Below are 11428 nucleotides of genomic sequence, written 5' to 3' on the forward strand. Positions count from 1 at the left end.
ATTTTCTTTATTTTATTTCTACTACGAGTTCGGGCACTGTTTGAGTTAGCCAAATGAATATACCCTCTACCAATAGGTTTCAGTTTCTTTATATAACTTTATGTAACGTGGGCGAACAAAATTAGTTACCTCCATATAGGTACACACACTTTTGGGTCGCCCATTTTATGTAAAATAATAAAAATTGTTGCCTTATTGAACTATAGCTTGAGAAATTCAACAAAACAACAATATAGTGGAGTTCAAAAGACCATGTAATTAAAAAAAATTACAAATGATTTTTTAAGAACTTCGCTAACCTAGTCACGCCCTACCAACGCACATTTTTGAAAAGAAACAATTTTCATTGTTGTGATTCATATCAGCTCTACAGCGCCATGTCACGGTTCTGACCAAAGAGCAACTTAACACCAAGATTTGCAAAGAAGGAGGATAAACTGAATGTATTGTACTGAAATAGAGCGTTTGCTAAGACTAATACGATTTTTAAAAATCGTGATTTTTTTCTGTCTGTATTTGCTACACACTTTATCACATTCCAGGGTGATGTAGCGGACGCAGGGAGTCCACCATAGATATACCGCCCGATCATGAAAAATTGGTGTTCACTCTGAGTAATTCACTCTTTTTATGCTACACAAAAGGGCTATAAACTTTCTTACAATGATCAAATGTGGATGTTGATCACATCGTATTTAATCCAAGACGCCAATATAGTTCGATGCAGAGCTAATCATTTGGCCTTCGCCATCAAATCTTAAAATTATAACAAAAAAATACTAAGTATTGATAACACGAAAAACTGAATATATTTGCATGATAAAACTCTGAAAAACTGAATATTTACATTAGACACGTCTATTAAACGAAAATAGAATAAGAAATTTACCGTCAAGCCACTGATATCTCATGATGTAAAAGGCCTACTAATGTGGCTTACCATCTAATCTCAGAAGTTCTTAAAAGAAAAAATATTAGGTCTTAATAACACGAAAAACTGAATATATTTGCATGAAAAAAAACTATGAAATGAGAAAAATATGAATAACTGAATATTTACTCTGGACACGTCTATAAAACGAAAATAAAATAAAAAAAATTGAATTTCTTAGCTACATTTGAATATCTTTGCATGAAAAGAGAAATCATTGAAAAAAGAAAAATACTCAAAAATGTAAAGAAATGAATATTCACTCTGGACACGTCTATGAAACGAAAATAAAAAGCGCTCCTGTAGTATGTGAATCAAGATGGTGGACACCGCAACGTAGTATGTGTACCATAATTTTATTTTTTCCTTCTTTTGTTCTATTGTGAGTTCGGGGACTAGCCAAGTGACTCCCGTAGTATTTGTACCTAAAATTATGGCCTAACCCTAACCTGGTACACACTACGTTCTCGTGTCCGCCATCTTGGTATAAATACTGCAAGATTATCAAATAAAATAAGAAATTTATCGTCCACGGCTACGCTACAGTAAAATACATTTGCATGAAAAGTGAATACAATAAAAAGAGAAAAAACTCTAGAATATGAAGAAGTCCAAGTTTCATATTCAAACATAACCTCGGCATCGGCTGATGTGATGCTTCGCAGATTTCTAAGAATTTTCAGAATGATATCCACACCAAGGTGTTGCATACCAAGGTCCATTTTTCCTCCGAGATCCTTAATATGTTTGATAACTTTAACATATTTGCGAGCACACTCGGCAATTTCATATGCAGCCGTATCTAGGTCGGAGTACGTAACATGCGGCTCAGTCGCCCAAGAAAGCAATATAGGAGCTTTTATATAGACTTTATCAATATATTTATTGGTGCTCCCGAAGTATGCGAACCAAGATGGCGGACATCGGAACGTAACATGGGTAACAGGTTAGGGTTAGGCGATAATTTCTTTCCAATTTGCCTTATTTTAGTCCTATTATCAGTTCGAAGACTAGCCAAGAGCCTCCCGTAGTATTTATACCTAAAATTATGGCCTAAACCTAACCTAGTACACATATTACATTCCGATGTCCGCCATCTTGGTTCGCATACTTCGGGAGCCCCTCTTTATTGGTCATTTATGTTACCCATGTGTGAGGAGCTGCTAACACTTGAAGGATTCAAATCTGAGTAGCATCCAATGCAAACATAGTTGATGTTCACATTGGATCAATGACCTAGGACAGGAGTGTGCAAACTGCGGCCGCGGTCCAAATGCGGTCAACGAAAAAAAATTGTTTGTCTGCAAAGAAGTGCTAATTTTGAATGGTGTACGGCCCTCGGAACGAGTTTTTAATTTAGTTTTATTAGTACGGGTGATTAATTCAATTTCTTTGCGTTGCAAAGGTTATACCTGTACTTGTGCGAGGCGAACAACGCATGTCATAAAATCAATAACCAAAATTTTTGCGCGTGAAATACTAAAAAGCTTATGTTAAATGCAGATGTGGCCCGCGGTTTCACCCAGTTATTTGTATCTGAACCTCCTGTATTGAAGTTTGCACACCCCTGATATAAACTATCGAATAGAAAGTAGCGGAACCTTTAGACGGTATTTTCAGAACCATTGCGTACAGCGGAATCCCGAGTAAAAACCATTCTTATAATGTAATACTTTTGATTCAAGGTACACACCATATTCGGAGTATGAAGACCCAAGTCAGTTGAAAGGCGAAGCAAGTAGCACACCCCTGGCCTAGCGCCAGACTATGATGGCATTGCAGATTGCACGTCCCAGGTTCAAGCCTAAAGCAGATAGTGTAATTTAAAGTGTACTTCTCATCTTGAAGAGTTAATTAAAAGAATTATTATACATGATTATAACATTCTAATTTGGGTTGCGGGCTTTGCCAAGACAATCAAATGATCAACCTTAGAGTTTAGCATCAATTCCGGCTTGTATTTTCTGGTTCAACAAATATCGTGATCTCGGAATACAAATATAATAAATGAGAGTTTTGAAATTTTCATTCATTTGAAAACAGTCACTGTGTCGGGATTTCCCCGGAATTGAACTAAAATTCATTCATCTTTAGAACGCAGGCGTAAGCGCTTCAACAATTCTTCAGTGATTGTTATTACCTCCTTTTTCTGGCCTTCGTATTCCCAGTCTTTTGAAGCGTTGTATGATGTTAGGGCATCCAGGAAGTATTTTTCAGCTTCGGTGTAATTTCCTAATATCTTATGAGCCACTCCTGTGTTGTGTAGTAATCCACCATATAAATAGTGCTCCATTGCCTTGCTTTCGTATTTTCTCTCAAACAAATCCATCGCTTGGCGATTAAACTTGATCCCATCTAAATCGTGACCTAACCTTAAATGACACGCACCTACGATACATAAAGTACCAGTTTCATATTCAAACATAACCTTGACATCGGCTGATGTGATGCTTCGTAGATTTCCAAGCATTTTTAGAATGATATCCACACCAAAGTCTTTGGCTATTGTGTGCATTTTTCCTCCGAGATCAATCATATGTCCGATGACTCTATCATAATAGTAAGCGCAATCGTCGATTTTTTGTGCAGCCTTATCTGGGTCGGAGTCCGTAACATGCAGCTCAGCCGCCCAAGAAAGCAGAATAGCAGCTTTGATATAGGATGAATTATCAATGTATTTATCGGCCATTTTTTTTACCTCGGCTGCTTTGGGTCTATTTGATGACGTCATCAATTTCTTGATCTCGCTCAAACAAAAATTTGCTTTTGATTTTCTTCCTGCCATGTAAGAGTTGTGAAGCTCATCCAGTAACGATTGCAAAGTACGTTCTTGCCTTTTGATTGGTTTTATAGCGTCTGGTGTTGATGTATCTATAACAAAAAGTTTGTCGTTTATAAATTAAATTAAATTCATGAGGGCAGTGGGTCCAAAGGTTGATTGACCGGGGGCAAAATTAGAATCGGAAGGATAATCGCGGGCCGGGAGAGCGGAGATCCCGCAATGCCGATACCAGTACGTATAATCAAGATAACGGTATAGTTGAATTGTCACGAATATAGTTACAATGGCGCTCTCGTAGTAAGGTGACTAAGATGGCGGACACCGGAACGTAGTACGTGTACCAGGTTAGGGTTAGGCCATAATTTTAATTCAATTTTCCTTGTTTTAGTTATATTACGCTTTTGTGGACTAGCCAAGTGACTCCCGTAGTATTTATACCTGAAATTATGGCCTAACCCTAACCTGGTACACATACTACGTTCCGGTGACCGCCATCTTAGCATACTACATGGGTGCCGTTGGCATTGTTACAAGTCTATTTATACAAAAGTCTATTGACCCATTGAGGTAAATGTCTGTGGACTGTCTCTGTTAGCCAAGTGAATATACCCCCTGTCCATAGGTTTCAGTGCCTTTACACAGCTCGTTGTAAAGTAGGCAAACAAAATTAGTTACGTTACGTTGTTGGCGTTGAGGTTCGACTTCTCAAGTTCAAACCATTATCCTATATTTATTAGTGGTTTTTAGTTTCGAATTGTGTTTAAAACTAAAACAATTAAATCTCATTTGAACCGTTTATCTCAACCGGGTAGCCATTCTTTCCCAAAGAGATATTTTGCCGTTCTTGGGAGGGATTTTGCTTTGAATTCTCTCTGTTTTTATTAATATTTCTTTTTATCACTATAATCTTTACTTAATTACACTATAAACTACTTGAACTATACAAAAACGGGAATACGAATTGCTCATAACACTGGCTAGGGATCCATTAAAATTACATTAATAAAGCACTATTCATGCTTACTGAGGAAGGAATAAAGAGTCCCAAAATAGACGAAGGAAAGAATTTGCCCTACAGCAGGGTTTCCCAAACTTTTTGGGCCTCGTACCCCTGTTTTTGAATTTTATTTTTGACGGACCAACATGCTATGCCTTCTCAATTTCTATGTCTAACCATTTTAAAAGCATTTTCGGACAGCAATGGATATTCTTCTGTCACGATCAACCAAAAAATGCAGTGACTTTTTGTTTAAAATCAACCATTAAAGATTAGAGACTTTTCACATCGTTGCGGACCACAGTTTGGGAACCCCTGTTCTAGAGAAACTGCTTTTATCAAAAACTATATTTGAGGGACACGCCATCATGCTGAGTTTATCGAAAAATATCACCCAAGGTTCAAAGGTAATAAGTTAAAGATCAGAAGCTATTCACCTTTTACTTTTGACTTTTTTTCCTTGGGCTTGGAGGTCGTTGCTTCTGAGTTTCTAAAGATTTAAAATAGTATTTGTACTGCAAAGATTGAAAAATTGTTCAGAACGCTCAGTTATATGACGAGCCCTGGCCTATTGCCCGAATTCAAGTAGGGATATATTAATAGCTGAGTCGTGCATTTAAAGCATTTAGCAATACTTTCGCGTATATTCATCTAGCTTGGGTTTTAAACCAATGCAAAGTCACATAAGGTAATCAGCCCGGCTCGGGAAAGTGTATTTTTACCCCTAGACGGCAAGGGTTGCAAGATTGCAATTGGTAGATGAGAGGCGAGCGGAGTTTGAGATTCGAAGTTGAATCCGGAGTGCTAATTATGAAAAAAACGGATCCGGAGTCAAATTTATGGACTTCTTGCAAAGTAACAAGAACTAATCACTAATCACCATGGCTTGGGAAAGTGTATTTTTACCGCTAGACGCTAAGTTGTGCAAGATTTGCAATTGGGAAATGGGAGATGAGCGTAGTTTCATATTCGATGTTGAATTCGGAGTCATAATTAGGAAATAATCGCGGAGTCGGAGCCAATTTTATGGATTTTCGCAGAATTCTATATTGAATTTTTTTTTGGGGGGGGGGAGGGGGGATAGGAAGAACATGGATACTTAGAACATGGATATTTACATTTCATTCATTTTGGATATTTACGTTCGATCCACATATTTTTTTAATAGAACATACTTTCGCCCTGCTATCTCGTATTTGTAGCTTATTGTTTATTCAAGGTGGGGCGCGAGACTTGATAAATTCTAAAAAAAGGGACGATGCCTAAAAAGTTCGAGATCGCCTGTTCTAAATGCTGGTAGGTTGGTGAAATTACAAAATGGCTACTCACACTCCTTCTGCTGCATCTTGACGATTTTCCAATGTTTTCAATCTCTTTTCGAACATTGCCATCCGCTCGAATAATATTTTATCGACTTCACGCAAATCTGAGAAAAATGAACTACGCGTGAGTTTGGATATTATTTGAATAAACTTGATAACGAATATAGCTTTACCAAAGATTGGTAATAGGTCGGTGTATTTAGGATACTGTTTATGTAAAATGTCACACAACCTTGTTAATATATAGTAATGATGCCTCTATACTGGACTTAAAAAATAATTCGAAGAAAAATGATAGATGTTGTTATACAGGAGAATGAAAGAATCAACGGTGCCTCTGTCACCCCCTCAAATTCCATCTCTAGACCTGCCCTTTTCTATATTGAAATTAACTTTTTAGTATTTTTAATTGCCAGGTTTAACTTGAATTTAATTAATTAAAACTCGTAACAACGCTTGCTAAAACAATTGTTGTATTTCGGGTGAATCAATTTGGCGGAGCAAATTCATCTGGAGTCAAATTTTTGAACTGGAGTTGTATCCGGAACCGGATTCCGGATAGCGTCTTTAATAAATATTGTTATTTTAAGTTGTGAGGTATAGTCGGAGTCGGAGAAATTTGCTTTATTTTTGAATTGATATTCCGATAGACGGAATCAATTTCAACCAAGATTCCGGACCCGGAGTTGAATATAAAGAGTTCAAATATGGCTAATCTAATGAAAAAATATATTCGGAGTCAATTTTTTGAACCGAAGTTCGAATCCGGAATCAGTTTCCAGCTAGCAGCATTGAGGGAAGTTGTTGTTCTATAGTTGTGAGGTAAAGCTGGAGTCAATTTTTTTTGAAAATAATAGATTCCGGATAGTCGAATAACATGGAGTCGAGTCGAGTCTGCATTCCTATATTTACCTTCTGAGCTTGTGGTTCTTCTATCAGGAGAGAAGTCTTCGTACGAAGTAAGCTGCGCAATATTAATTGTACTGAAATCTCTATCTTCGCTTCTTTTTTCTGAATGTTAAATAATTGGTTCAAATATCTGTGTTTAATTCAACTTTTTTGGTGGGGCGGAATCAAATGGAAATTTGCGTAACTCCTGGTCTGTACTGACCGAACTCTATGTTGTCGCGGAACCCAGTTTAAAAACCATTGATCTAGAGAGGTGGAGTCATTTTTTAATGAAATTCCGGATCCGGAGTTAAATATAAAGTGCTATATATACGGAGTCAATTTTTTTACCGGGGTTTCGACTCGGAATCGGATTGAATGTGTCGGCAACCCCGCGGAACCCAGGTTGAAAACCACCGAACTAGAAAGTCATTTTTTTGAAAAGGAGAGATGGAGTCATTTTTTTTTTTTGAAGATTTCGGATCCGGAGTCAAGTGTTGAGTTTAAATATAGTAATTTTGATGACAGAATAAATCCGGAGTCGTTTTTATGAACCGGATTATGGATCCAGTAACGGATTCCAGCCAGCGGCATTGAGAAATTTTGGTATTCAATAGTTTTGCGGTAGAGCCGGAGTCAATTTTTTTAAGTGAATTGTATCCGGTAAAGGGTTGGAGGTTTTCAAATATTGATTTGAGAGTCGGATACTGGAATGACATGGAGTCGAATCGAGTCTGCATTCGTACTTTTACCTTCCGAGCTTGTGGTTCTTCTACCAGGAGAGAAGTCTTCGTACGAAGTAAGCTGCGCAATGTTAATTGTACTGAAATCTCTGTCTTCGTAATCACTTCTTTTTTCTGAACGGAAAATAATTTATTTCAATATCCTTGTATAAAATGAATGTACAGAATTGTAATATAGATTAGAAACAAGTTTGGTTTGGGACAGAAATTTGACCTGTTATTCGTTTTAATAATTTTACTGCATATAATCCATCACTGAGACAGTTCGCTTAGTTGTTACACACAGTAAAAAAACATTACTAACTCGTTACTAACACATTACTACACTCGTTACTAAACATTACTAACATTACTAACATCAATAACTCACTGGAACATATACCAGATATTATTTCAAAAATATAGCTTCAATGAAAAAGTTCGGTATTCCTAAGGAATGCGTACCAAGATGGACAACGGAACGTAGTATGTATTTCAGGTTAAGGTTAGCCCATAATTTTAGGTACAAATACTACGGGAGTCACTTGGGTAGTCCCCGAACTAGTAATAAAACTAAAATAAGGAAAATTGGAACAAAATCATGGCCTAACCCGAACCTGGTACACATCCGCCATCTTGATAAACATACTTCAGGTGTACCAAAAATTCACCTCGTCCCTTGGTGAACAAAATAAAACAAGATGGCGACGATTCGAAATTTAAGTGTTGGTAGATTCGAATAGTTTATTATTCGATTCGAATATTTGATTGGAAATGCCCATCGCATAGGTTTCGGGGAACCTCCGCATTACATTTTGTTTACGTTCACATACCTGGTACATACTGGGCCTGTCTGTTCTGATCGTCTGGTTTAGAATTACTTGCTTCGCCTTTCAACTGACTTGGGTCTTCATACTCCGAATATGGTGCGGACCTTGAATCAAAAGTATTACATTATAAGAATGGTTTTTACTCGGGATTCCGCTGTACGCAATGGTTCTGAAAATACAGCCTAAAGGTTCCGCTACTTTTCATTCAAATTCGATAGTTTATATCAGGGGTGTGTAACTTCTAATTTAGGAGAACCAGATACAAATAACTGGGTGAAACCGCGGGTCGCATCTTTAACATGGGATTACTAGTAGTTGTAGACAGATTTGATAGATCTTTTGACATGCGTTGTTTGAAATAGTTACTCAAGCATAGGCTTTGCAATGCAAACGGGTTAGAAATACTCGCACTAACCAGATTAAACGAAATTAAAAAGTCGTTTCGCGGGCCGCACACAATTCAAATTTGGCACTTCTCCGCGGGCCGCACACAATTCAAATTTGGCACTTCTCCGCGGGCCGCACACAATTCAAATTTGGCACTTCTCCGCGGGCCGCACACAATTCAAATTTGGCACTTCTCCGCGGGCCGCACACAATTCAAATTTGGCACTTCTCCGCGGGCCGCACACAATTCAAATTTGGCACTTCTTCGCGGGCCGCACACAATTCAAATTTGGCACTTCTCCGCGGGCCGCACACAATTCAAATTTGGCACTTCTCCGCGGGCCGCACACAATTCAAATTTGGCACTTCTTCGCGGGCCGCACACAATTCAAATTTGGCACTTCTCCGCGGGCCGCACACAATTCAAATTTGGCACTTCTCCGCGGGCCGCACACAATTCAAATTTGGCACTTCTCCGCGGGCCGCACACAATTCAAATTTGGCACTTCTCCGCGGGCCGCACACAATTCAAATTTGGCACTTCTTCGCGGGCCGCACACAATTCAAATTTGGCACTTCTCCGCGGGCCGCACACAATTCAAATTTGGCACTTCTCCGCGGGCCGCACACAATTCAAATTTGGCACTTCTTCGCGGGCCGCACACAATTCAAATTTGGCACTTCTCCGCGGGCCGCACACAATTCAAATTTGGCACTTCTCCACGGGCCGCACAATTTTCCTCATTCCATTTACTCATGGCGGTGACAATTCAGCGATCGAAACGCAATATTTGCTGCTGCCTTATCGCTTCATGAATCTCATAGTGCTTTCACATTGCTATAATGGACCAACGGTAAATGAATCTTGCTTCAAACTATATTTATTAACCGGTATTTGTAACTGAGTTTAACGAATATTATTTATAGTGCTAGCGCGTCATTGTTTCCGTCTATTGTACAATTATTGCAATGCAATGAAAAACGATCCGAATACTCGTTTACTTACTGTTATTGGACACAAAATGGACCTATGGATCGTTTTTGTCGTTGTTATTGTAGTTGTTGTTGTTGTTTGGGGGAAAATTCCTGTGAACTCTATGAGATTTGTTTTCATAATAAAGCTTTGTGTGATGACGTTGGGCTAAAAGTAGGGCGTTTCAGAATTGTGTGTACCGATATGGAGGTGACTAATTTTGTCCGCCTACTTTACATCAAGTTGCCTAAAGGGACTGAAACCTATGGGCAGTAGGTATATTCACTTGTTTAACACAGACAGTCTTGTAATAGAACTAAAAAAAGGAAAATCGGAATAAAATTATGGCCTAACCCTAACCTGGTACACATACTACGGGAGTACCAAAAATTGCGCATCGTGTGACGGTTCCACAATTGCATTTTAGCGATCTCGTGCTCAGCAAGGTCGACAGTATTTTAACTAGGAAGATCACCGGTACTGTAAAAGGTTTGATACTATTTCATTTTGGCCTTTGTGTTCATATATTTGAGCATCGCTCTCTTGTTTCTGCAAGGTTATTCAAATCACAGGTTTTCAAAGTAACTTCAATTTTTCACTGGGATCAGAAGTTAAAACTACTGGGATTATTGCTTGGAAATTAATGCTAAAAATTTAGTAAATACAGGTTTTTCATAAAGTCCCTTCACAAATTCAATTTTGTTATGAAGTCAGTTCTCAATATATTTTAACCAGGTTTGTTGTTCAATAATTCTTTAAGTATTCTTACTTTATTTAATACATCTGTGGCGACCAAAACAATAAATGGTTCTTTCGAATTCAAAAAAAATAAAAATTCACAAGACCATAGGAATACCCTATATATTTAAATAAATAAATTACTAAAATTTCTTTTCATACCTATTTTTAGTCCCAGACTTTTGTCCTTGTTGAGAAGACTTCTGATGACTTCCGGTTTTGACTCCTGACTCCGGATAGAACTAAATTTTGACTCCGGATCCGGAATAACAAATCCACATATATTACTACCAAAAGAGATGCAAGTGAATGATAGTTAAACTAGATTTGATATATTTCAAGTTTACACTGTTAGGAAAAATACAGATGGGAGGGATAACACAAAGCCTTTCGGTGGAAAAAAGTTCTGATTAAATCCGGGTCATAAAAAATGACATCTGGTTACGACTCCTGACTCCGGATTCCGGCTCTGGGGGAAAAAATCCACGTCACGGATATCCGTTCGACTCCAATACAACGCTGCCGGAAAATCGGAAAAAATTACAATTAACTTTGAATCCAGAATCAAAATTAAAACGAATTTTGACTTCGAAACGTTCTGAAGTCTCTCAGCGCTTGTGGCCTATGATCTTCTATATCGAACAACTGGTTTCGCTAACGAGATTTCATCGGTTAATTTACGCGCCACATTCAAATATCGGTATCGATATATTGGCAATATCGGCGTAACGGTATCGGCGATAAAAGCGATATCGGTACATCTCTAATTTAAATCATGCTATTATGGTTCTACGTTATCAATTTGAATAAAAACAAAACAAAGGAAGGCAAATGAATAAACACGATACAGTTTAAGAA

The 11428-nt window shown here is 37.9% G+C and overlaps 1 protein-coding gene across 1 annotated transcript; it reads right to left on the bottom strand.

Annotated features, from left to right (window-relative positions):
• Positions 1-2214: 2214 nt before the first annotated feature.
• On the bottom strand, positions 2215-10849 carry LOC120345730 (uncharacterized). Its single transcript, XM_078117408.1, has 7 exons — positions 10733-10849; positions 8476-8576; positions 7673-7777; positions 6945-7043; positions 6040-6136; positions 5148-5200; positions 2215-3802 (listed from the first exon to the last, which is right to left on the bottom strand). Exons 5-7 carry the CDS (start codon positions 6099-6101, stop codon positions 3012-3014), a joined length of 906 nt encoding a protein of 301 aa, XP_077973534.1. The 5' UTR covers positions 6102-6136; positions 6945-7043; positions 7673-7777; positions 8476-8576; positions 10733-10849; the 3' UTR covers positions 2215-3011.
• Between the last annotated feature and the right edge of the window lie 579 nt (positions 10850-11428).

Source organism: Styela clava, chromosome 10, assembly GCF_964204865.1.
Source record: "Styela clava chromosome 10, kaStyClav1.hap1.2, whole genome shotgun sequence".
NCBI classification, from domain to species: domain Eukaryota; kingdom Metazoa; phylum Chordata; class Ascidiacea; order Stolidobranchia; family Styelidae; genus Styela; species Styela clava.

Coding starts and splice junctions, on each gene's coding strand:
- LOC120345730 (XM_078117408.1), bottom strand. CDS start 6,101: ATGGCAATGTTCGAAAAGAGATTGAAAACATTGGAAAATCGTCAAGAT. Junction 5,201..6,039: donor CAAGATGCAGCAGAAGGAGT/GTGAGTAGCCAT, acceptor TTAAATCTTTAG/AAACTCAGAAGCAACGACCT. Junction 3,803..5,147: donor AAAAAAGTCAAAAGTAAAAG/GTGAATAGCTTC, acceptor TTTTTGTTATAG/ATACATCAACACCAGACGCT.